Here is a 27,367-nt window from a genome sequence, read left to right as displayed (position 1 = left end):
TGATCTTTTAACTGCCCAATTCAATAGCTGTTCCTCAGTATCCATCCTCCTTGATATTTCTTCAACTTTCAAAACACTACTTACCACCCCACTCTTGGATGTTGTCCCTTCTTTTGATTTCTGGGACACTGAATACATGAAAAAGTAAACATGATGTGCCAAGCTCTGTGCTCGGTACTACAGGTGGAAAAAGAAAAAAATTGAGATAGTGTCTACTCTCATTTTTGGATTTCTTTCAGATGGTGATATGTAGACTCTTTCTATTTAGCCCTTTAGTTCTAGGATATTGGGGTGGTTTTCCTTTATAATTTCAGAAATATGCTGTCTTTGCTTGTTCTTTGATTATGGCTTTCAAGCAGTCTAAAAATTCTTAAATGATCTCTTCTCAATCTATTTTCCAGTTCAGTTGTTTTTCTGATAAGATATTTCGCTTTTTCTTCAATTTTTTTTCATTCCTTTGATTTTTGTTCTATTGTTTCTTGATGTCTCATGGAGTCACTATGACCTTCTAATGGCCCAATTCTTATTTTTAAAGATTTTCTTCAGTAAATTTTTGTACCTCTTTCTCCCATTTGGTCAGTTCTATTTTTGTAGAAAAATTTTGGTTATTTTCTTCAGTATTTTTGTTCCTCTTTTATCAAGCTGTTAATTGTCTGTTCTCCTTGTGACCAAGTGCTTCTATCTATCCTTGGACTGTGACTTAGAAGTGGGTATAGGCAATAGAGTTGTCCAACAGCGTCCAGTCTTGTGTCCTGTGCTAGCAAAGGGATCTCCTGTAATCTCTTCCTGATCAATCCCCAGGTCCCTTTATCATCGCTGGCCTGAGAGTCCCTGAAACTGCTGCTGCTTCTGTTTCTACCACCTGCTCTTCTCACTGGGGGTGACATCCACATGGGCTCCCTCCCCACCATGTAGCAAATCTCTTCTTCTGTGACCCCTTAGGTCATAAATCTCTTCTATCTTGGTCTGGAAGAATGTCTCACCTGATCTTTTATTGACTCTGCTCCTTCAGAATTCGATCTGAAGGTTTTTTTAAAAGTTTTTTTTGAAGTTGTTTCTTACAAGTTGTTTAGAGGGAAATGTTAGGAGAGCTCGGCTGAGTGCTTCCTCTGCTCTGCCATTATGACTCTACTTTGACAGTCCATACCCTCAAGGAGCTCATACTCTAACTGGGGGAGAAAACACATCAGCAAGGGAGAAAGTAAGCATTTTAAAAGTACCTACTATGTGCCAGATACTAAGCTTTTTTCAAACATTTTCTCTTTTGATTCTCATAACAACCCTAGGAGGTAGGTACTATTATGATCCCCATTTTACAATTGAAGAAACTGAGGCAAGCAAAAGTTAAGTGACTTGCACAAGGTTGTACAGATAATAACTCTCCGAACCTGGATTTGAATTCAGGTCTGTATGACTTGAGGCCAAGCTCTCTATCCAGTCTGTCACCTAGCTGCCACTCAAAAGAAAATTCATCTCTGTGACAGAGAGTAAGGCTAGGTAGCTCTCCATGTCATTGGAAGTTACATGAGCGGTGAAGTGAGGAGGGGGATCCCCCTTGCAGGGAAGGAGACAGGTCTTCCCTGAGGCTTAGTTTGGTGGGTGATTGATCATTCATCACCAACTCCCTAACTTCTGACTTCATTGGGTTTTCCCTAAAGTGCTGTCCTCAGTCCTATTCTCTACAGTGCTATATACAATGAGAGTGCTGCACCCAAAGTTAGGAAAGTCTTGCTTCAACTCCCTCTCTTGACACTGGCTTAGTTAGGTGACCTTGGGCAAGTCATGTAATTCTTAAAGCCTTAGTTTCCTCATCTATGAATGGGGAACTAGAATGCCTATAATCCCTACCTGCCAGGGTTGTTGTGATGCTTGAATGAAATAATCCTCAAGAAGCACTTTGCAAAATTGAAACCTGTTGTCTATTATCTCTGTTATGTTGCTGTACTGTGTTGTTTTGTGTGATTGTGCTGTTAGTGTCTGTCTTGTTATTATTGTCTCCTGTTAGTTACCTATTATTATCTTTCCCTTGGCAATCTCCTCAGCTTCCTTGTGCTCACTTCTCATTTCTGTGTAAATCACTCTTGGATCTGAGTTCTGATCCTACGTCAGACAAGTATGGGGCTGGGGATGGGGAAGTGTTGGACTAGGTGACTTCTGAGATCCCTTCAAACTCTGACAGTGATCCTTTGATCCCATGAGATGGGTTCAAATCCTCCATGTGACTCTGGGAAAGTCATTTAACGTCTCAGTCTTAGTACCCTTTACTCTAGAATGAAGAGGTTGGAAGGCTCCTTCTGGCTCTACATCTGTGATCTCTGTAAAGATGAAGGCCTCAGAGTAAATGACCTCTAAAGTCTCTTCTCCCTCTCCATGAATGATTTTGTGACCTTAGCTTTGTCAACGAATATTTATTCAATGCCTACTATTAAGTGTTGGATACCATGCTGGGTACAAAAGATGCCAAAAGACAGTCCTTGATTTCAAGGGGTACACAGCCTAATCTTTGTCATCTCTAGTTTAGCCAACTGGAGAAACATGTTCCTATGCATCTGTCTTCTATGGCCAAACCCCAGAATTAGAATTGTGACTGTCATGAGACAATTAAGGATCAGCAAAATCCACAGCAGAGTCCTGAGAGGTCATGTCAAGAGATCCTAGTGCAGTGTTCCATAGATGTGCGTTGGGTTTTCAGTCCTTTGGAAGGAGCCCTGAGCTGTCTTACTGGTTGGTAGACAAATAAAATGGAGGAGAAGGAATCTGAAATCAACCAAAAGAAGGCTAATCATTTGGATAAACTTAGATAGCTGACTTCACAGGCTTTAGAACTGGAATAGATCTCAGAGAATATCTTGTATTCCATGTTCCCTTCCAATTTTACAGAGAAGGAAACTGAGGCTCAGGGAAGGAAAGTGCCTTGTTCAGATTTCCTGCTTCTCTATTACCCTGAACTATTCATTTACTAAAAATTTTTAAAGTTTTATTTCTGCCTTTTGGATGTTATAGTTATTTCTGCATATGTCTAGTTTCCTATCCATCCCTCCCAATGAATCCCTCCATTGAAAAAAAGGAAAAGAGTTAAGCAAAAATAACCAATATGGAGACTAAGTCTGAGGATGCAGGTAACATTTTGCCCTCATAGTACCCCATGTGCATCTTCTCGCTGAGAAGGCATGATTCCACCTTGGCTTGGGAGCAGTGGTTTAGGAAGTGAAGAATCACTGAATCTGTGGGAGGGCTCCGTAGTAAGGCAGCCCACTACAATGGAGACCAAGCTTTATGTGCAAGATGCCCAGCTTGGGGGCCCCCAGATGCTTGCAGAAGGATTATACAGTTTATTATTTATTATCAACGTGGAAGCTGGAGCATTTTAATCTCCCAGTTAATTAGCTACAGTACTCTGGCATAAGCTCTGCTTTTGCCATCCCTTGTGAATTATTGATGGTTTTGTGGAGTTTTCCTCTGTCCTAGCTGCTGGCTTATTTGAATTTCCCCAAATCACTTGACTGGGGTGCCCAACTTACTCAGGCTAGGGGTTCAAAAATTGAAAAGGGACATGGAAAGCTTTAATGTAATAGAAATAAAGGGTTCAGCTGTATGAGCATCTTGCACGGGGTGGGTTGTCCTGCCAGAACTGTCTGGGATAGGCTAGGAAAGGTGGAGCCAAGAGGCGGAGGCAGGGACATCACATACGTTATTGATTGTTGTTCTTTGTTCCAGGAAGGGCTTCTTCTTATCCAACTACCATGGAAAAGACCTGACTTTTTATTTAAACAAATGTTCCTATCTTGTGACTCTTTCAATGAAGCATTGGGTTTTTTACACTACTTTGGCTGTGGGACATGCTAATGTCACCTGACCAAGATGTCCCAAGGCTACCTTGTAGACATTTCATCTATGTTATATCGCTTCCCTAATTACAAGGTAAGTTTCTTGAGAGCAGGAACTGGTTCACTTTTGTCTTTGTGTCTAGCAAATGCTTGGAGATTGATAAGCACCAGACAAGGGAAACAGGAGAAAGCCTATGTACAATGCTTACATGTCCCAAAGAGACTTATTGGAGGATATTTTCACAGTGAGCTAAGAGTGGAGTGGGATGCTATGCTCCTCTAGATATGTGTCCAGATTGGGAGTGGGGATAGCTGCCTCCAAGATGGCTTCTCATCTTTCCCTTTTGTCTAGAAAAAGTCCTATCTCTGATGGAACCACTATAGAGATGCTCTGCCCCACTCTTCCTCCTTTTTCTAAGATGCTGATTGGTGAAGAGCTGGGTTTCATCCATTACCTCTGCTTTCAGATCGGTTTTGGGATCTTTCAGTACAATAATTAGTTGAGGGACATGAGAGCACAGGATTAGAATGTTCTCTCATTTACCCAAGGGTAGCTGGCAAGGGGAATGTGGAGAGTCTTATCTGTAATCCCAGTTGTGGTGGTGCATTTGGGCCCAAACAGACATTATCCAAGAAGTTGTGCTTGGGGGAGAGAGGGGGGAGATCTCAGCTGGCTTCAGGGGTGAAAGCAAGAAGTAATCGAGACCATAGAGGTAGCTAATTAACATGGGCATGAGTCTTCGCAGGAATTTCTGCCTCAGAATTGCTCTACTAGTATTAGGAGGATGGCCTTGGGTTGTTCTCTCTATCCAGGATCAAAGGCCTCTGATGGAAAGTGATTATGTTTTTCCCCTTGGGTTTTCCACGTTCAGAATGTTAACTCATATTCTGTTAGGGAAGGGTGAATAAACTTCCAATAAGCAGAAGTCCTCCTAAGGAAAGGCTTTCATTATGAATACAGCTGTGTCTAACTCTTAGTACGCCTGTATTTTCTACTGAGTGAATGAGTTTATTTGCTTTTCCCAGAAGAAGGAAGGCCTTTGTAGTTATTGAATTCTAAGCAGCACATTTATGTTTACATACATCGAGAGAGGGTCCTTGAAGCTGCAGACCAAACACTATGAAATGAATCTGTTTCCTCATTGGTAAAATAAGGTAGCATCCACCTTACAAGGGTTATTGTGAGGAACAAGTAAGATAACATGTAAACCATTTTCGCAAACCTTAAAGTGCTGTATAAACTCTAGCTATTTATCATCATCACAATTATTATAATTGGAATACATTTTACATTTTAGCTAAGGGTTAGACTAGAAGGCTCAGGGGATCCCTTCTGATTCTGTAAGAAGAGGTGTTAGAGCTAGATCTTGACAAATATCCTTCCATTTTTCCTTCATGAGATCATAGATTTCAAGCTGGAAACAACTTTAGAGATATAGTTATCCCTTCATATTGTAATTTTCCCTATCATGGTTTCAGTATATTGAAGATTGTCATAAGAAATTAAATGGAAATGTTTTAGGAGTTGTACAGAAGTTGCAGATAACACGCAAAGGCCTGCAGAAGACACAGAAAAAAATTTAGAAACTCAGAAATACATAAAATGTGTGTATGATATTGTATAATATCAACATATTTTATATTTTGATTCCATAATAATTCAGACTTCTTATCTGGTATGAAGGGAGGGCCAAAAATTTTATGCAGATTTTCCAGATTATGGGGCACCATACTCCTAACCCCTGCAATTTGGAAGTGGTAACTGTAGTCTACTGTAAACTCTCTCTCTCTCTCTCTTTTTTTTTTTAATAAATGAAGGCACCAAATCCTAAAGAGATGATTTGCTGAAGGCTGCACACATAGCTTATCAGCTCTGGTCTATGTTTTCTAATTTATCTATTTCTCCTTTGATTTTAAAATTTTCTTCTTTTAATGCATCTTTGGGGTTTGTTGATTTATTTTTCCCTTGTACGATTTGCTAAAAGCAGGGCTGAAAATTGAATATAAGTTTTCTGATTGCATTGACATTCTTTCCATTGTATCGCATTGGTATAGGTGAGGAAAACAAATCCCTGTGTTGGCCATATCTGAAAACGTATGTCTCATTCTGTACCTGTCACCCTCCACTTCTGTCAAGATGTAGGAGACTCACTGTCAGCCTTCTGTATTCTTGATTGGTCATTGAATTGATCAGAGTTCTTAAATCTTTTACAAAAAATATTTTCCTTTACAGTCACCATGTATATTATTTTCCTGCTTTGGCTCTCTTTACTCTGCAATGGTTCCTGCAAGTCTACCTGGGATAGATTTTTCAAAACATTTAATAGTGTTTTATTTTTTTCCAATTACATGTAAGGATTGTTTAAGAATACTACTGTTCCTCATTACTTAGGGCATCTTTTGCAAATCCTTTCTTCTGACTGAGTCTTACTTTCCTTCCTTGACACTTGAAGAGATTTGGTCACTAGGGTCCCTTCCCATTCTAACTTTTTTTCATGTCTACCATTCTGTGACTAGTTTTGTCAAACAAGCTAAATAAATCTGTCTCTCTGTCTCTACCAGGCCCAACGTGTGTGCTGTGAGGGAGCTGACCATCGTGGGCCGCCGGCAGCCTTGTGTCCAGGCCTTCACTCGGATGGTCAAAGTATGGAAGCAGGGCTGTGGCCGACAGATGTGGTGTGTCGGGTATGAGCGGAGGTATGTGCCTTCTCCTAGGGTGGGGTCACCTCTTTAAAAAGGTCTAATGCCATCTGTTGATATGAGATACTGCTGAATGTGAGAGTGGGGGAGGAAGATGTATGTCCTAGAGTGTATTCCTCCTCTTCTCCTTCACCACGGTCAAGCCTGAGGCTGGGAAGGGGAGGCATCAATTGACTCTCTTGCTAGTATTGTAGATGGGGTCAGCCTTACTGATTTCAAAGAATGCTGGGACTTTCCTCCTGCCCCCAGATGTTCTCTCCTTACTCGTAGATGCTTGGAATCCCTCCAGTTAGGTTGGGGTGGGTCAAGTCCTTAATTTCACAAGGAGAGATGAAGCCAAACATGTGAGGACTCCTGAGAAAGATAATACAACAAGTATTTATTAAGCCCCTGTGGTTTGCAGCTCGCAGTGCTAGGAGAGGTGCAGAGTTCAGTTATCACTTGTTCCTTACCCTCCAGATTCTAGTCTGTTAGAAGGAATAAGAGCAAGAACAGATAATGAAAATAAAAAATATTATATGATAAATGTGTCAGAGAGGAACAAAATGAAGTGTTGGGCAATGATAATAACTGGCATTTATACAGCCTTTTAAGGTTTTCAAAGTGCTTTATAAATGGGATTGCATTTGATCTTCACAACAGCCCTAGGAGGTAGGTGCTGTTATTATGTCCATTTTACAATTTAGGAAACTGAGACAAACAGAGGTTAAGTAATCTGTCCAGGATCCCACAGCTAGGAAGTGGCTGAGGCTGGATTTGAACTCAGGACTTCCTGACTCCAGGCCCAGCACTCTATCCACTGTGTTACTTAGCTCTCTTTATTTTCCCAGGACTTGGTTTCCTCCTCTATACAATGAAAAGGTTGGATTAAATGATGACTAAGGACCTTTTTAGCCCCAGAATGACAATCCTGCTGTTATGTGATCCCTTTTCCAATTCAATTCAGTAAACATTAAGCGCCTACTATATGCCCTTCACTGTGCTAAGTGTTGGAAATACAGAAAGAGGCAAAAGACAGTACTGGCCTCAAGGATCTCACAGTCTAATGGGGAGGCGACAGCTATACACAAAGCCAGCTGTATACAGGACAAATAGGGAATAATTAGCAAAGAGAAGGCACTGGAATGAAGAGGGGGTGGGGAAGGCTTCCTGTAGAATGGGTCATTTTAGTTGGGACTTAAAGGATGCCAAGGAGCTCAGGAGTCAGTCAGAGCTAAGGAGGGAGAGTGCTCCAGGTATGGGGGGGAGGGGCCAGTCGGAAATGATATCTTGAGCTGAGAGATGGGAGAGTCTTATTCATAGAACAGTCTCAGTGTTTGCTGGAGTCTATTGGGTAGAGGGTGATCTGTGCTTTTGGAAAGTCACTTTAGTGGATGAATGAAGATGAGTTGGAGAGGGGAGAGATTCGATGGGAGGAAGGTGATTGAAGACTGGAGGCAGGAGTGGGCTGAAATCAGGAAAGGGTGACTTTGGAAAGAGTCACTTTACAACCTAAAGGTGGCCTTAATTTTCTCATCTATGAAATGAGGGGGATTAGACTAGAGGAGTCTGAGCTCCCAGCTCCATAGCCAAGATCCTTTGATTCCCTGGAGATCTTCTAAAGATCCTACAACTCCTCTGGAGATTGTTTTATTCCTTGGAGATCTTCTAGAGATCCTATGATCCCCTGGAGACCCTTTGATTCCCTGGAGATCCATTGGAGACCCTTTGATTTCTTGGAGATCTTCTAGAGATCCTATGATCCCCTAGAGATCCTTGGATTTCCTGAAGATCTTCTAAAAATTCTATAATTCCCATGGAGATCCTGTGATCCCCTGGAGATCCTTTGGTTCCCTGGAGAAGACAGTAGGCAGGTTGGTCTCTCCAGGAAGGGTAGGAAGTCAGTAGGAGGAGGCGGGGAAGATGAGCATTCCAGGAAGGGGGAAATGGTCTGAATGAAGAATGGAAGTTGGAGAGTGAAGGGCTGAGTTCTAGGCAGGACAGCACATGTCCAGAGTAGCCAGGGTCTTGAATTATCACTAAGGCATCAATGCATGGTGGCATTCACTTTCATAGGATCATGGACTTAAAGTTGGATCCCCTCATGCTACACATAAGGAAACTGAGGCAAGCAGAGATTAAGTGACTTGCCCAGGGTCACACAGCGAATAAGTGTCTGAGGTCAGATTTGAACTCAGTCTTCCTGACTGCAGACTGGGTGCTCCATTCACTTGTCCCAGGGCTACCCAGGTAGCAAGTGTCAGAACTAAGATTTGAACCTGGGTTCCACAGTCTCCCTTGTTCAGCGAATACATGTAGCGCATTTCCCTTCTGCCATGCTTTCCTGTGAGCAGAGTTTATAAAGGGGCTGAAGAGAGGAACGTGAAGATACTGGAGGGGCCTGCAGTGGAGGAGAGAACCCAGAGGAGGTAAGAAAAGGAGAGAGGGAATCATTTAATGTTAGCACTGGGTGGAAACAGGTGGTAGAGGGCCTTGAATAGCAAACTCAGGAGGTTACCCTTGACCCTGCAAGCTCCTGGGATCCACTGGAGGTCTCTGAGCTGGGGATGATGGGGACAAAGCTGATTCCAAGTGTTTTTATCTTGAAGCAGAAAGCTGAATTGGGTTTAGATTTTCAAAGGTTTGTCTGGTCCAAGTTGTCGATGTGTGACCTTGGACAAGTAATTTCATCTCTCCATGTTTCAGATATTTCTCCAAGACCATTAGGTTGCAGAACATCAGGTGATCTGCACTGGTAGAGGGAGTCTTCTTACTGCACTTTTGTAATACTAATGAAATTGTAGGACCAGACCAAAAAAAAAAAAATACCCAGTCCTTAAACAAAAGCAAAGTGTGTGTTGGTACACCCTGTCAGCTGCTCTGAAGTTTGATGGATATACCAGTTCAGTTTCCTACCAGGAGGTCAAGAGAAAGCAGTTTAGTAAAGACTTTGGTAGATGGACAGCTGTTGATGCTGACCTGACCTTGGACAATAGCAGATGTCAGCCTTTAGTGTCATAAATCAGCTTTTCTCTATCTTCAGTCTTTTCCCTTCCCCCAGACGCTTAAGAAAATGAAAGTAAATCTTGAAAGGACCTCCAAAGGCCTGGGTTCAAATCCTGTACCTGCCATACTCTCCCCCTGTGTGACCATGGGCAAGTTACTTGAGTTTTTCTGAGACTCAGTTTCCTATTCTGTAAAATGATAGGGTTGGCTCCTTCCAGTTGTATGAGCTCAACATTTGATCCATCCTTTGTCTGCAGATAAAAACATGCCTGACGTGGTCCGCTTTAAGTGACCAGCCATTATCGATGTCATTTACTGTAATTAACACAGCATGTGTTATGGAAAATCATGGATTCATTTTCCTGATTTATGTCTCTTGGCATTAGTTGAGTATATTTCAAATTCCGTGTTAAATCCCTTGTTTATTTTTCATATTTTATTCCTTGTAAGCCGGTACCAAGCTCGGAGACGTCAAGCCTTTTAAAAAAAAGTTTTCCAAAATGACTCCTCCACACAAGTGAGAAAGCCAGGCCAGAGTGTAAAACTGGGCTGAGAGTCTGCTCCTAACAGGCCAGGGCATTCTGGGGCAGTGTGGAGAGGCAGGAAGATCCTGGGTTTGAATCCCACCTCAGACACTGGCTGTGTGAGACTGGCCAGTAGTTTCCTTCTCTGTGAAATGAGGCTTAACCTCCCTCCCCCCACAAAACAACAAAAACCAAACCCCAAACAAGCATTTACTAAGTGTCTTCTGTTTGCATGCCACTGTACTGGAGGCTAGAGGTACAAAAGCAATCTGAAAAACAGTCCCCATCTCCAGGGAGCTTATATTCCATCACAATATCTAGCATAGTGCTTGGAACACACTGAAGTGCTCAAGAAATATTTGTTTAAGGACAGACTGATTCTACTCCATCCCAGGATCTCAGAGCTGGAAAATTGCTCGACAACCATCTAGTCCAACTCATAAAGAGGGGAAAAATAGGCTGGGAGACTAGGGATAAAGGGGAGGTGAATGAATAGACACCCAATGATACAAGGTATGGTAGGAATTCAGTTTTGCCATTGGCTGGGGAGACTTCAAGCGTGTCTTTTTTTTTTTTTTTCTATGACTGATAGCCCTGAATTCTGGGCATCACTATTTTTTTTTTTTTTGAGGCAATCAGGGTTAAGTGACTCATCCAGTCACACAGCTGGGAAGTGTCTGAGGCTGAATTTGAACTCAGGTCCTCTTGACTCTAGGGTCAGTGCTCTATCTACTGCACCACCAAGCTTGGCTTCAGAGGTACCAAATTAAAAATGTTTTTTCTTGCTCTCCAGTGCAAGAGTATTATATGTGTGACAGGGCAGAAAGTGGCTGCTTTATTTGAAGTGGCTAAGCTGTTGGATGCCACTGGGCTCAGGTGGGCAGAGGAGGCGCAGGTGAGCACAAGGGAGTGGGTGTTTCTGGCAGTGCCTCCAAATATTTTGGCTGACCAAAGAAATTTGCTCCTGTTGGAAGGATTTTTTTTGGTGGGTTCTCCTTTTCCTTTTATCTCCCCTGGGCAAAGACTGAGGAAATGTCCTCCACCCCCACCCCATAACAGGCATAGCCAGGGGTATTGGTGTTCGTCCTTCGTTCTCAAAGAGGACCCATGGCCGGGGTAGGTGGGACATGACCTCGGCTGAGGAACGTGGGGCCAGGCTTAAGCAGCCCCAGATGCTGCTGGTTTCCAGTGTCAGGAGACTTCAGACAGGAACCTGAAAAGCCCCAGCTCACTTTTCTTGGCACAGACATGACTTGCTGAGCAGATGATGCTACAAAATGGGGACCTTTAAACCTGTTTCTGTTTTGGTCATAAGAGTGTTCCCCGTCTAGACATTTTATGTTGGGATTTGGTTCCAATGTGCAAAGGCTTTGGGGGTGTAGCTCTTCTCGTAAGCTATGAACAGCAGTTGGGGTCCAGCTGCCAGGAAACTGGGAGCTGGTGTTTGGGGGGTGGATGGTTAAGGTAAGGCTTCCCAGTGGTTCTGTGTGATCGACAATCTACTGAGGTTGGGGATAGGCAGGCAGCTAGAGCTTCTACATACAGCTCTGGGTGGTGGAGGAGACTGTGCTATCCACTTTATTTTGCATACAGAGCCCTGATTGAATGTAGCAGTAGAGATAGGTGAATATTTAAAGGTGGGACTCAGTTTTAAGCTCATAGAGTGGGAGATCCTGAGCTGGAAGGGTTATCTGGTCCAATCTTCCTATTTTACAAAAGGGGAAACTGAGGTGCAGAAACCAAATGTAGAAACTGAGGTCGGATGAGCTGCCCAAGGTCATAGGGTCCTAAATCTACAGTTGGAAGGGACTCCAGGGGCCTGGCTATGTAGTATGACCCCATTTATTTTAGTTTTTGAGGAAAGTGAGGTCCAGAGAGATGAAACTGATTCCTTGTTTGTTTTCTCAGCTGCAGAGTCCTGCTTTTTTCCCTCCTTGGTCAGCCAAAGGGCAGAAGAGCACATTCTCAACTTCCTCCACATTCTGGCTATTTTTAGCAACATCCCAATGGTAATGATGAAAATACTAAGTATATTAGGGACAAATATTTCCCCTCAGGTCTGGAGTTTTCTAAGAATTGGAAAGAACCCTAGACAGGGCAGCAGGGGGCCTGAGTTTCTAGTCCTTGGGCCCTAGGAAAATCTCTTGTCTTTTCTAGGTTTGAGTTTCCTTCACATATAAAAGAGGACTTTTGAGAAGATGGCTTATAAGGGTTAGTCTTTGTAGCTCCCTGGGGTTCCGATCTTTAGCCCGGTTCCCTGGAAAATTTGTCACAAGAAATAAAAGTTTGCCAAGCATTGTGCCATAGACAAAGATGGATATACAAAACAAACAGATCATTTTTGGAAGGCGTGCTAGTAGCTAGGCTGTGAGGAAAGTTTTCAGGTTGTTGTTCAGTCATGTCTGACTCTTTCTGACCCCTTTTGGGGTTTTCTTGGTAAAGATATTGGAGTGGTTTGTCATTTCCTTCTCCAACTCATTTTACAGATGAAGAAACTGAGGAAGATAGGGTTAAGTGACTTGTCCAGGGTCCCATAGTGTCTGAGGTTGGATTTGAACTCAGAAAGAAGAGCCTTGCTGACTTCTCTATGGATCTCTATGCACTATGGTGCCTCCTAGCAGGAATAGTTATCCACATATTAGGAAGGGAAAAGGTCAGAGACCCCTTGGGGTACGAGTTACAAAGAGGCTTGCCACAAGGAGGTAACCCTTAAAACTATTCTGCAGTGACATGGATTGCCTTGGAAGATAACAGGATCCCTGTTCTTGGAGGCTTTTCAGCACAGGCCAGATGGTCTCTTGTGGGGTATGTCATAGAGGTGATTTCTGGGTCCAGGATGGGTTGGACTCAGCGTTGATCAGAGCTCCCTTCCAACTGGGAGATTAAGTCAATCCATCTAGAGTTTGTTTGCTGTCATGGAGTGAGAGGGAGGGATAACAACCCGAGTAATGCCTGGGTAGCTGGGAAATATTAAAAGAGAGATATTAAAATGCCTCCAGGGCATTGAGTGGAGGGCATGGATAGGAATTGCAGGGGATGAGGCTGAGCTGCACATTGATGAGTTCATGCGGCCTTGAAAGGATTAGATAACAAATGCTTTTCTGCAGAGACATTGTCCTTGTGGCATATTCCTTTGGTCACTTCTGGGTTAGCACTCTCATTGTGGTCAGTTCTGGCTGATAATAAACAAAAAGATCTGGCCAGAGTCTGGATATTCTCCGTGATGACCCTTGGTGGTAGGAGAGGTTGGGATGATAACAGCCCATTTTCTCATGGTGACCATACATGCTTTCCAGGTGTTCTTAAGGCTTCAGGATACCATATGGTCCTGGGGGACCTGAAAATTGTCTGAAATGAAAACTAACTCTATCTGTCTTGAGTAGGAGCCCAGTATAGTAGGGAGGGACCCTAGGTTCAGAGTGAGGTAACCTGGATTTGACTCTTAGCTCCACCATATTACTGTGGAAAGTTTGCTCTGTCTCTAGGAGAGCCTTAGATCTTCATCTGTAAAATGGGGACATGGTAGAAGGGCAGTGCTTTTTAGCCGAGAGTTTGAATTTTTCAAAATATTTTAATAACTGTATTTTAATATCATTGATTTCCTTTGACATTGTCTGAATTTTATTTTGTGCATTTAAAAACATACTTCTGAGAAGGAGTTCGTAGGCTTCCCCAGAGGGGTCCATAACACCCAAAAGGTTTAAAAGCCATATTGGGGGAGAGAACTCAGGGAGTCATGAAGACAAGCGGTTTTCAGAAGAGCTGGCACTGCTGTTATTATGGGCTATGTTATCTCCAAATCAACCATTATTAATTATTAATAATAACTGCCATTGAGTTTTGAAGTATTGGACGCTTTTCCCTCATTATTTCACTTCAGCCTCAAACACCTGTGAGTTGGGTATCACAGGTGTTTTCACTCCCCTTTTGCAGATGAAGAAATTGAGGCACAGAGAAGTTAAGTATATTTTCTCCCCTCCCCCTGCGTAACATGATTTCATGAGCATAGAGAATTTTTAGATAAGGAAATTCCCTATACCAGTGCAGGTCAACACACTTTCTTGTAGACTGGTCCCATCCTTTCCCTTTGAGGAGTACTTCGCATAGTGGATTTTCCTCACCCAATACTTTCTGAGCTCTTAGACTATGCCAGTGATGGTGGAAAGATATACAGATGAAAACTTGTCCATCAGGTCAGGTGAGAAGATGAACCTTGGCCAGGGATCACTGGGATGGAAGGCAGTGTAGGACAAGACTGATAGGATGAGATCAGTCAGTCAACCAACATTAAGACCAGAAGAGAGAACCCCCAGCTGATAGGGAGGACATCCAGGGGCATTCCAGGAATAGGAAGACTTATGCTCCAAGGCTCTTGGAGGCAGAAAATGGCAGGGCTTGATCACAGAGTGTGGAGTCATCCAGTTTGACTGGAGCACAGGGCAGCATGGGATTGTTGCCAAATTCCATTGCTTCCAAATCCACAAACTTTCCTCCTCTGCCCTTTTTCTCTACTCACTCAACTACCAACCTTAATTCTGGGCCTCATCACCATTGGATAAAGTCCCAAACCTGGAATTCCCAGTAGTCTTCCAATTGGTCCCCTTCCTCCAGTCTCTTCCCTCCATGACATGGATCAAATAATCTACCTAAGTCATAGATGACCATGTCCTTTTCATGGTCAACAATGTCCTCTTTCTTTCAAGTGCCTCAGTTTCCTTAAAAAATTAAAAATCAATAGTCTTTTGTTTTTATGTCACTCATGCATTTCCCAAATAGATCCCTCTCCCTCCCTGAGCCAGAGAGGCACTCTTTGTAACAAAAAATAATCAACAATCAACCATCCAAGAAGTGTTGGTTAAGTTCTAGCATTATGCCAAGATCTAGGCATACCAAGGCCAAAATGAAACCTAGTAAAGAAGAGACGAGGATGGAGTGAAATAAAGGCAGTCGAGTAAAACTAATCAATGAATCCATGGGCTCTAATTGCAATGTTCTACGCCCCAGAGGGCCCCACTTCTGGAGCTGAGTTTGGTCATTATCATTATACAGTATTCAGTTTTGATTTCAGGCTTACTGTTGAGGCTGTGTGCTGTCTGGCTCTGGTCTAGCTTTCCAACCATTTCATACACTGTACTTTCTGGCCAAGGTGGATGATTTCCTGAAGTTGGCCTTTCATCTCCAGCCTCCATGCATGGGCCCCTGCCTAAGAGCTCTTCTGGACCCTCCTAGCTTTAGAGTGATTATCAGCAGCAACTGTTGCTGCTTTCCGCTCTACCTGATATCTTTCTTTTTCTTGACCTCATTAAAGGGACCATGCCCTGGCTACTTCTTAGACAGGCCTATTCAATGAATGGGTGTTGCCTCACCCCAAGTGAGTACCTGCATAGACCTTGGCCTAAAGAGGTCAAGGTCTCCCAGTGCATCCTCAGCCATCTCCAGTCATCCTGAGGAATATCAGGTCACTGGATTCAGATGGCTCTGGAGGAGAAGTGAGACTGGTGACCTGCACAGCCCTCCCTCATTCAAAACAAAGTCAAGTGCAAGTCAGTTCTCTGATGGCATAGTCTTCTTCGGCAATGAAGGACGAACGCAATTGTTGTTCAGCTATGTCAGTTGTGTCTGACTTTTCCTGAGCCCATTTGGGGTTTTCTTGGCAGAGATCCTGGAGCAGTTTGCCATTTCCTTCTCCAGCTCATTTTACAAATGAGGAGACTGAGGCAAACAGGGTAAAGTGACTTGCCCAGGATTATACAGCTAGGAAGTGTCTGAGGCTGGATTTGAACTTGACTCCAGACCAAGTGCTCTATCTATTGCAGCACCAAAGGACTTAATTATTGTCAACTGACTGACTTACAAACTGAGCTGGGACACCCGGTTCAGGAAATGGACTGAGCAGCTCAGCATCTGGCTTAGTCCAGTCCTGGACTGAAGTTGGCAAAGACCCTGGGCTAGACTGGAGGAAGTCACGGCATCTGCATTTCCTCCCCAGTCCACAGGTGCAGTGACCTCTCTGGCAGCAGCGGCCAGCAGTACCAAAGCTAGGGGAGCCTGGGGGATTGGCTGTGCCATGGATGCTGAGCCAGCCCCTGAGAACCCTGGCTCAGTCTCCAAGCTGGGCTCTAGGAAATCCGGCATATCCCCATGCCTGCTGCAGCTGATTAGTCAGGGCATTCTCTATGGGTCACTCACTGATCCTTGGCAAACCCATCATTTCACACTTCAATTGCCATTTTATGGACTGTCCCAAATATTCTGAACTTCATTTCATTCCTGGCCCCAAGCTACTGTATTTACTCACACATTCCCACCCTACCCCACCCTTTTCAGCAGATATTTATCATAGGATTGACTGGAGAGAGAGGAAAAGTCTGTGGGGGAGGGGTATCAGTTATTCGGGTAGATTGCTCACATATGGTGCCATTTGATGCAGCTGGGAGCATCATTTCCTCCCTGGCAGAACCTCTGAGGGCTTGGCATGAGCAGAAGGAGAGGGGTTAATGGTAATTAAATGTCCTTCTGTTTTCTTTTAGTCAACAGAACCATTCATAGCCCTTCTGCTGGGTTCACCAAGCCTTCAGAGCAGTGCCCACTGGAAGAAATATCTGTCTGTCTATCTAGCCATCCATCTCTCCCTCTATCTCTCCATTCCTCTCTCTCCTACTTACTTATCTATTTATCTGGCTATCTATCTATCTATCTATCTATCTATCACATCTGATGACCCTCATGTTTGTTTCTTTGCTTGATTAATTTTAAGAAAAAGCATGTATTTGGTAAGTTATGGCTTTAATGTTCCAAGTCATAGTAATGGGAGATAAGTTAGGGAAGATACAGCTAGGCAAACAATTCTGATGAAAAAGATCTTAGTGGACTACAAGACCAGTAGGAGTCATTGTGAATGAATAGACCATAAACTCTCTGAGACCGGGAACATAGTGGGAAAAGAATGTTCATCTCCACCTCCTGGCTTCCGTCAGTTCTCAACCGAAAGCATACCTTCTCCAAGAAGTCTTTCCCAATCCCCCTTAATGTTAATGCCTTCTTTCCGCTGATTATTTCCATTTTATCTCATCTATACTTCGTACATAGTTGTGTGCACATCATCTGCCCCATTAGACTGGGAGCTCCTTGAGGACAGGGACTGTCATTTGCCTTTCTTTGTATCCTCAGCAACTTAAGAAAATGCCTGACACACAGGAGGTGCTTAATAAATGCTCATTGACTTATTTATCCTGAGGTCAAGGACCTGAGTTCAAATCTTGCCTCTGATAGTTGCTTCCTTTGTGATACTGGGTGAGTTGTTTCACTTCTTGGGGTCTCGGTTTCTTCATCTGTAAAGTGAAGGGGGAGGGGTTGGATCCAGTGGCTTCGGCTACGGTTGCTTCCAGCTCTAAAGCTATGCTCATGATCTTAGAACAGTTTTCCTTTTGTCTTTGAGTCTCTAGCACCCACACAGTGCATGACACATGGTTAGGGTTTGCTAAATGCTTGGTGATTTGATTGAATGGGGAGACACTGCGGCCAGAAGAACAAATGCTATTTTCCTTGGTGTTTAATAAGAGAGAGGAGAGGCTGAGAAGTATATGGGAAGATTTTCAGAGTTGGAGTTAGAGGAACTGGCTTTAAATCCTGGCCCTGCCACTTACTACCATCTTGGGAAGGTCACATCATCTGCCTGGGCTTCAGTTTCCCCATCTGTGAAATGAGGACTTTGGAAGAGATGGCCTCTGGAGTCCCTTCTCCCTCTAGGGCCAAGATCCTGTGATTTTGTTACACAGCATCCAGAGTGAAGAAGATACTGGTCCTCTGCCACCCTGCCCTGGTTGGGCCACAACTGGAGTGTGCTCTGTTCAGGCTTGGGCTCCACATTTTAGAAAGGATAGAGTCAAACTGGCCCATTTCCAGAAGAGCCATGTAAAAAGGGAGAAGCATTAAGGCAAAGGTTGGGGAACCAGGAATGGACAGAATGCTGGGCTTGGAGTTAGGGAGACCTGCGTTCAAATCCTACCTCTGATAGTAACTAGCTATGTGATCCTATGCTAGTCACTTATCCTTAGTCACTGTGCCTCAGTTTCCTTATTTGTAAAGATAGGAGACTGGACTCAACGGTTATTAAAACAGGCACCTTTCAGTTCTAATTCTGTAATCTAACCTACAGCGTTACCCTTTGTTGAGTATATTGTAGAAGAGATTCCTGTTAGGGTATGGGTTGCACTAGATTCCTCTAATATCCTTTGAAAGCTAAGCTTCTCTTCCTTGTTAATTCGAGTTTACTTGCCTAACCCTAAAGATCTGAGTTTCATGGAGAACTGAGGTAGACAACAGTTCTGTAGCTAAACATGAATGGCATGGCATCATGGGTGTAGAACTGGAAAGGACTGAATTCATCTGTTCCAGTACCTTCATTTTACAGATGAGGAAACTGAGGCCCAGAGAAGTGGGACTGGGCAGATGCATGGATTTGCCAATATAGATCATACTCCAGGGAATCTGCTTTCACTCAGTTCAATGAGCATTTATTAAATGCTTACTGTGTACAAGGCATTGGCCAAGGTAGTGGACCCTGTGCTAAACAGGGTGTCCCCTTTTGTTAGGTTAGAGCTTCTGTGGTATTACTACATATATCTGTGGGCTCCTGACTGTAACTAGAAAGTCCTATTTAACAAAAACCTTTGTTCTTCATAGCACTTGTTAAAATGGGGTATAACCTCCCTTTCTTTGTGGACCTCTCAGTTGCTGCCAAGGAGTTTGTGGGACATGGGAAAGACCCCCATTGTTGTCTACTGTCTAACCTCTGCCTGAATCTGTAACTTGGTCAGTGAACTTATACAGGAAGGAGGGAGAGAAGAAAAGCATTTATTAAATGTTTACCATATGCCAGGCTCTGTGCTAACTGCTTTACAATTATCTGATTTGATGCTCATAACAACTCAGGCAGGTAGGTGCTATTATCACGCTCATTTTACAGTTGAGGAAACTGAGGCACACTCGCCTCAGTGATTTGCCCAAGGTCACCCAGCTAATAAGTCTCTGAGGCAGAATTTGAACTCAGGCCTTCCTTCAAGTCCAGCATTCTATCCACTATTCCACAATGCCTCTAGTCTGTTTTCATGGCTCTAATTGTAGGGGAATTTTTCCTTGAATATTGGGGAAAGACAGCCAGTCATTTTGATTCCATTGTAAGTTCAGCATTAATTCTGACTTCTCATTTTGCTAATCCTGCTTTCATTCATTCATTTATTCTTTTAACTGCTGATTGACTCCGCTTATGGGGGCTTTAGAACTTGGATGTTGTGGGGAGAAGACCTTGGGGGATTTCCCAGGGAATGAACGGTTCTCTCAGTTTCTTCTGCATAGTGACTGTGCTGAAGTTAGAGTCTCCAGGGGGTATTTTTCCTTGGCCTGGCTAAGTTCACTGGAAGTTGAGTCTGTCTTGACTTTTAGTAACCGAACTCCAAGGAATGTGCCGAGCAGCGCAGCCCTCACTCCAAACGAGATTCCCCATGTCCTCTGCCAGGAACACCTTCAGTGCCCATAGCTTAGGTCCAAGATAGCACCCTTGGGTCTTTTCTGCCTCTGGGCTACCAGCCCTGCAGTGGGCAGCTCCCAGATCACAGCCGGCAAGGGAACTAGCAAGGGAATCCCCAGGATGGGACTAGTCCAGCCAGTCCTTTTGCAGATGAGGCAACTGATGCCAAATCACTCAATCAATGAGCAATTATTAAATACTTCGTTTGCATCTGGCACTCTGCTAAGTGTTAACGCTACAAAAAAACCCAAAATCACTCCTTTCCCTAAAAGAACTTATAATTCTAATGGGAGGGGCAATAGGTGTCTAAAGGGGTATGTATATATACATACATATAATACAGATTTAGTGTATATGTGTGTATATATTTATGTACATACACACGTATAATACAGATAAAGTATATATGTGTGTATATATTTTTATACATACATATAGATATACAGATACAGTATATGTGTATATATTTATATACAACATACGTGCATACATACATGCACACACACATATATATGAAAACATACAGAGTAAGTGGAAAGGACAGCAGCTGCAGAGATCTGGGAGAAGCCTCTTTCAGTATTTAAAATGAATATTTGTTTTTAATATAAATTTTAAAAATTATATTTTATTATATTTATTATTATATTATAAATATTTCTATTTTGACATTATTTTGATATATTTAAATATATATTATTTTAATATAATTTTTAAATTTTGATATTAAATAAATACAAAATAAGAAAAATTAATATTGCTTTGTACACAGCAGAACATGGGAGAGGATTCAACATAAAACAATAATTTCCGTTTCAAGAAAGCCTGCATAGTCAATGCTATTCATTGTATTTGAGCTGTCTGTCTTTTCCATTTGAGTGAATCTTGAAGGAAGCCAGGGATTTTTGAAGGTGGAGGTGAAGAGGGAGGGTGTTCCAGGCATGGAGGGCAGCCAGACCATTGGCCCTGAAATGGGTGATGGCGGGTTATGGGTGAGAAGCAGCAAGCAGGTTACCATAGCTGGATTTGAGTGTGCATGAAAGGTGCTAATATCTGAGAAGCCTGGAAATATGCCTGGGGTCACCAAGGCTGTGGTAAGTGGCAGAGGCAGGATTCTAACCCTGGTCCTCAGACTCCAAATACACCCTCTTTCCATTGTCCCATGCTAGAATCCCTCTTCACAAAGAAACATGGGCCCTTCCCCAGGGAGGTAGGATATGGGGCTGGGTGTCCAAGAACTCAGGACAGTGAGCACATACGCTATTGCCCTCGGAGGACTTCCTTGCCTCTCTAGGACTAATTCAGGTGAGGGAAGTTGCTCTCATCAGCACCTCCCACTTGGCAGGGTTCTGACCCAGGATCTTAGGGGCATTCAGTTTAGAGTCAGAAGAGACATTAAAAAGCTCATATGGAGTAGTGGATAGAGCATTAGTTAGACATGCCGCTGGGCTGACCCAGGTTCATATCCTTTCTTTAGGTACTTACCTGGGCAGCTAAGTGGCACAGTGCATAGAGCCAGGCCTGGAGTTCAAATCTGGTCTACTAAGTAGCTGTGTGACCCTGGACAAGTCACTTAACTCTATTTGCCTCAGTTTCCTCATCTGCAAAATGAGCTGGAGAAAGAAATGGCAAACCATTCCAGTTTCTTGCCAAGAAAACCCCAAATGGGGTCATGAAGAGTCAGACACAACTGAACCTGGGCAAATCACTTAAAATGTCTGAATTCTTTGTCTATAAAACGGGACTAATAATAGCACCTACCTCACAGGGCTATTGTGAGGATCAAGGCTAATCTATATGAGGTGTTACGCAAACCTGAAGGCTCAGTCATGATTTCAGTCTTGATTCCAACACAACAGACATATTCATGTACTTAGAAACCCCATTTCACCCTTTTTTGGTCCCAGAATCGTTGGTTGACTCTTCTCCCCTCCTCCTTGATCTGGCTTTCTGCCCTGGGTGGGAATGGTGGGGCCTGGAAGGGCACAACAGGCTGATTGGATATGAATGAGGAGGCTGGGGACCTGTCAGGGGGTTGAGGAGACAGTATCATCTCAGAGATGCTCAAGGAAATGGCATGATGGTGGAAAGATCATTGGGTTTAGAGACAGAGAATCTGGGTTCTAATCCTGGTTCTGATGTTAATCAGCTGTGTGACCATGGACAGGTTGCTTAATGTCTCTGGGACTCCGTTTTCTAGGCACCTTCTGAGGTCTCCTCCCACTCTGACTCGATAAGTCCATGAATCCCTAGAATATAGAATCCTAGAAACCTCAAATTGGACCAGAATTCAGGATTAGCTGGTTCAGAGTCTCTTCAGATATTTGGAAGACTGTCCTTTGGAACAGGGATTAGACTTGTCCATAGAGGGCAAGACTAAGAATGGACAGAAGATAGAGAGACAGAGGTAAGTTTCATGTCAGGACAAAACTTCCCAACACTTACATTTGGCCAAAAGTGGATTGGGCTGCCTGGTGGGTAGGGAAAGGTCTTGATGTAAGGTTGAATTGCAGAAGTGTTATTTAAACCAAGGTTTCCTGACTCCAATTTCATTGTTATTGTTTTGTTTTCGTTGGGACACACTCCTGGTGCTCAAATCCCCACATGTTCTCAGAGAACCAGACAGTTTGAGCAAATGTGACCCAGGCAAGGCAGGTTCCATCCTGTGAATGGATGGCAGGCACTGGGCAACTCTACAGGGCTCCAGGTCCTGGCATCTGCCTTTGGCCTTTGTCTGAGGTTGGCTCAGGAAAGCTCGAGACCCAGCAAGTGTCTGGGGCTTTCCCAATTCATGAGGACCAAGGTTAGATGTTAGCTTTCAGCAGAAGAAAATAGGGTTGGTGCTGCCAGGAAGCTCTGATGGTTGCCAGCAGGGATAACCATGAAGTGTCCAATTGCTTCTCCACATGGAAGTGGAACCAATTTGTTCCTTCTGCCCTTTAAGCACTTTGTGTGGCTAGGTAGATGTTTCTGTGGGCTGAGATGGTCACCAAGGGTCTCCAGAGTTGCACGTAGCTCTGGTCATATGATCAGGAAAAGTGAGGATAAATATTTGTGGTGGGAAGGACCTGATATTCGTAACTCTGCCAAACGTTTTTAGCTGCTGTGTCAGTTGCGTTCTGGGCGAGTGGTTTCATGTCTTGCCAAAGTGGTATTTTTAAAATCCCTTTTCAAAGTTTCTCTGTTTACACTTGTGTGGCTGTGCGTGCACACACACACTTCCAGGAAAGAGACTCACTCGCGACTCATGAATTTACTTATTTGTTTGTTGGTTCACTGTCCTGTGGGAAGGGATCTTGGTCCTTCTCTCCTGTGTCCTCCTGGGGTTTAGGGCTCTTGCCTGTTAAAGGGACTCGGTTTCCATCGGTGGCCACTCCCTAGCAGAGCCCAAAGCAACTATCCCTTTGGCTTCCTTTCCTTAGGAAGTTAGGGGAGGGTGGTGGGTTGTGTACTTGTTTTACTGTTTTGTTACCTGGAGACATGCTGTTCTGGAAACACAGTCCTGGGCAGACAAAGACGGACGTGTGCAATCGCTCCCAGGGCTACAGCTCCTGGCCCTTTTATCAGACAAATAAGGACTCCTGGAAACGTCTGACTGTTGACTGGAGTGCTTTGCTTATTGACAATACTCTTCTACCACTTGAAAAGGCTTCCTTGATCCTAAGGTGCCCTGAGTTTCAGTGGTAGCAGACAGAGGTCATTTCCATTCTCTCCCTCTCTCTCTCTCCCTGCCTCTCTCTCTTTCTCTCTCTCCCTTCTCCTCTTCTCTTCATCTTTCTCTCTTCATCCTTCTCCTCGCTCTCTCTCTCAATTCTTTCTCCTTTCCTTCTTCTTTCTCCTCTGTCTTCAAATAGAACCCTGTAAACTACACACACACACACACACACACACACACACACGCACACACACATGCACACATGCACGCACACATGCACGCATGCACAGTACAACTTGTTATTCAGGGAGGTCAGTTATGTCATCAGTGGGTTTGGATTGAGCACCAAGCATGTTCCAGGCTCTGTGCTTGATATCTACACAACCTTGCCAATACTTCAAGGCCCTATGACTTCATGGGTATTAGTATGTTTGGGAGGTAATAAATTAGACAAATTCATCTCAGCCACATTATCTAACCCATACTCCCCAAAATAATTGGTACCACAACATACTCAAGAAATGTTCATCCAGCCTTTCAATCAACTAGTAGTATTTATTAAGAGCTGGTAATGTGCCAGGCACTGTGGTAGGTGCTAAGGATACAAAGAAAGAAAGGAGACAGTCTCTCCCCTAAAGGGCTTATATTCTATCAGGCAAGTGTGCCTATATTTAAATATACACAAACTATTTTAAAATCAAATAATTTTTTTTTGCTTGAAGACTTGAAATGAGGAGAGATCTCACTACTTATTACCTACTTCAGACCAGACTTTTTTTGGAAAACTAAGTGTTGGGAAGTGGTTCCTTGCCACCCCCCACCAAGACATTTACCTTCTTTGCTGGTTCTTGATCTTTTCTTTGTGACTGAGCAGAGCAGAGTTCATCCTTCCACCATGAGATAGCCTTTCAAATACTAGAAGACTATTATCCTACCCCTCTTTTGTCTTCTCCTACTGGGTCAATATCTCTAAATTCTTCAGCCAATTCTTGCTCACTCAATAGTCCTTTATTAATTAAGGTCTGACCCTATACATGCTAGGTGACCCGGAGACAAAGGAAGAACCTGAAATATTCCCTGACCTCAAGGAGTTTATAATTCTTATTCATAGTCATGAGATAACAGAATCCTAGATGGAGCTGGAAGGGACCTCTGAGGCCATTTTATCCACTCTCCTTATTTTACAGATGAAGAAACTGAGGCCCAGGGAGGTGAGGTAACTAGTCAAAATCACAAAGATAGTATCAGAGGTGGTACCAGAGGTGGAAAGAGCCTTTTCAATAAAAAATTCAAAGTCCATTTCTCATCCTGTTTCCAAAGTCTTTCTAACTCAATGGAATTGGCCAGAACTCTGGTGAAACGGCTTTGCCAAGCCCAGGTTCTCTTTCTTGCCATGATAAAGGATTAGAGGTGGGCTTTAGTGTGATAGGTTTATGGGTGTGGGCAGGACCTTTGAATACAGCAGGGTCTTGGTAAATTTCCATTGAATTGAATTGATACAGGAGACATATAAGAAATGATCTGTTCCCCCAAGTTGTTTACATTCTAGTGGAGGTGGAGAAACAAAACTAATCCTTATACACAAAGCTTAAAACCAGAAAACAATAAATAATTGCTTAAGTGATATGAATTGTGTAGAGAGTAGTATGAGATAATCTCTAATTTTAAACCTATGACATTGATTCTAAGTACTTTGGAAGTGGAGTACTGGAGAAATGTCATAGAAGCCAACAGAAATGGTAGACTGACAGGAGGTGGGCACAGCTGGCAAAGAGGCTCAGTTTTTGATGTGGGGAGTTGATCTGATCTGGAAAGTTCCACTGGAAAGAGCTGATTGGAGGAAAAGATGCTCTCTTGTGCCATCTAGCTCTGGAGAGAAGAAAAACTCTTAAAGGCTTGTCTATGTTGCTCTCCACTTCCTTCTGTGGCCTTTATCTTAAAGCCTATAGGGTTGTTGTGTTCGTCCTTTGTTGCCGAAGAAGACCACGCAATCAGAGAAATGATGACATGATTTGCACTTGACTTTGTTTTGAGTGAGGGAGAGCTGTGCAAGGTTACCAGCCTCACTTCTCCTCTGGAGCCATCTGAATCCAGTGACCAGATATTCATCAGGATGACTGGAGATGACCCAGGATGCAATGGGAGACCTTGGCCCCTTGAGGCCAAGGTCTATTCAGGACCTCACTTAAGGTGAGGTAATGCCCATTCAGTGAATAGATCTCTTTAAGAAGTAACCAGGGGATGGCCCCTTTAATGAGGCAAAGAAAAAAAGGACATCAGGCAGGGATGGAAACAGCAACAGTTATTATTTATAATCACTTTTGAAAGAAGGTCCTACTGCCTCATGGACAGACCTGGATAGGGCTGAAGACCCTGGGATGAAGGTGGCTGTTATTCAAAAGAACTTAACTATGCTTCATAGGCTCAAGAGTAGGAGAGAAGTGACTTTGTTTAGCAGAAGAGAAGACAGACTCAGAAGAGAAGTAATTTCATCTAGCAGGTGATGGGTGGTATGCTGTGCCTTAAAGACGTCACCAGCATCCAGACCTGTAGTCTAGAGTTGTGAATTGCCTCTGATATATGGAATTCTCTCCTTGGGTGTTTTGTGCTCACTCTCCACCCATGGATACAGCGGTTGGGAGATTGCGGTCCAAGTTTATGGATGGAAAGCCATGCTTTGTATATTACTCATTTTGCCTTCTATTTAGTAAATTCTTTGTGGTGATTATTCTTGCTTTTCCCTCCTTGTTTTGTAAATGTTTCATGTTTGGGTTAATGGTATCATTGTGACTAATTTGTGTAAACAGAAAGTACACTGGCGGGGGCTCAAGAGCTGTAGCTATGAGGATAGATTTTCTGTTGCTTGAGGATTATGCCTAGAATCCTGAGGGTGAGTTGTAGCAGCATGGTGATTATGGCCAGCCTCTCCTTTGGAAAAACCTCACCAGACCTATTGGTATTCACGCAGGTTCAAGTGATAGAGCTGGGGGGAGGGGGAAGAGGAAGGGGGTTGGAGAGAGAGAGAGAGAGAGAGAGAGAGAGAGAGAGAGAGAGAGAGAGAGAGAGAGAGAGAGAGAGAACAAGTGCTACACAAAGACAAAAAAAAAAAGAAATAGGACAGTCTTTTGTCTTCAGGGACCTTACATTCTGTAGGGGAAGACAAGGTGTACATATATAAGTATCTTTTGTTTTGGTCTGGACCCATAATTTCTTTTATGTAGGGGGTTTCAGCTCTGTATACCAGATGTGTCAAATTTGTTGCTTGAGAGTCCCCAACCAGATTAAATGTAATTGGGAAATGCTTAACAAAATTAAGAAAGGTACAATACAATATAGATGTTGTTTTGTGGTTTTCTAAGTCATTATGCAGGCTTCAGGGATCTGTTTCTTTTGGACACCACTTATCTACACCATTGCTGATCTGCAATTTACCTGTTACAAGAGAGTTAAGTGACTTACCTACAGTCATATAGCCAGTATGCATCAGTGACAGGACTTGAATCTAGGTCTTTCCTGTAGTTTTCCTACTACAAGATTGATTCTCTATGCAGCTCTCCAACCTCTTCTATGGAACCATGTGCAAAATAAATACTGCACCAGGTTATTTTGGAAGGAACCATTAACATTTGGAGGCAGGTGCACAGGTGGGATTCAGGAAAGGCTTCATGTAGAGGATACTGTCTGGTCTGAGCTTTTATGGATACTTGGGATTCTTAAACACAGCACATTTCTTGAATGGGTGACATTCTGTTTGCAGAAATAGGAGATAGTGTTTGGAACAATAAAGACTCTAGTCTTGTTGGACCGTAAGAGTGTGGGAAGCAGATTGAGGAATAAGGAAGGTGGATATGTAGTTAGGGGCCAGTTTTCGAAGAGTCTAAATTTAACCCCTGAATTGTAGTTTCATTTGGCAATTAGCTGACTGATGGGATGGGTAGCTGCTTTCTCAGAGACCCTTGCACAGGGGCAAGAAGGAAGACTCAGCCCCAAAAGTCTCCCTTCCAAACAAATAAATAGCCCTAGGCAAGACTGGATTGGCCTGGTTTCAGAAGTGTCCAGCACTATTCTAAAGGAAGTCAGACTTCATTGAGGTGAGTGCCAACCTCATGAAACAGATTTTCTCCCCAATATTCTACAGGTAGGATTTTAT

General features: G+C 43.3%; 1 protein-coding gene across 3 annotated transcripts in view; it reads left to right on the top strand.

Annotated features, from left to right (window-relative positions):
* The window catches only part of MEGF6 (multiple EGF like domains 6), a 360,321-nt gene that overhangs the window by 17,226 nt on the left and 315,728 nt on the right, over positions 1–27,367 (top strand). For 2 of the 3 annotated variants that reach the window (XM_072608634.1, XM_072608633.1), the window contains exon 2: positions 6,390–6,524. In XM_072608634.1, the coding sequence (XP_072464735.1) occupies positions 6,390–6,524 (135 nt within the window). Of the gene's footprint in view, positions 1–3,858; positions 3,922–6,389; positions 6,525–27,367 lie in introns of those variants that run through there. The other variant, XM_072608635.1, reaches the window with a different exon arrangement.

Source organism: Notamacropus eugenii, chromosome 5 (genome assembly GCF_028372415.1).
Source record: "Notamacropus eugenii isolate mMacEug1 chromosome 5, mMacEug1.pri_v2, whole genome shotgun sequence".
Lineage (NCBI taxonomy): Eukaryota > Metazoa > Chordata > Mammalia > Diprotodontia > Macropodidae > Notamacropus > Notamacropus eugenii.
This window is presented reverse-complemented; position numbering and strand designations above follow the sequence as displayed.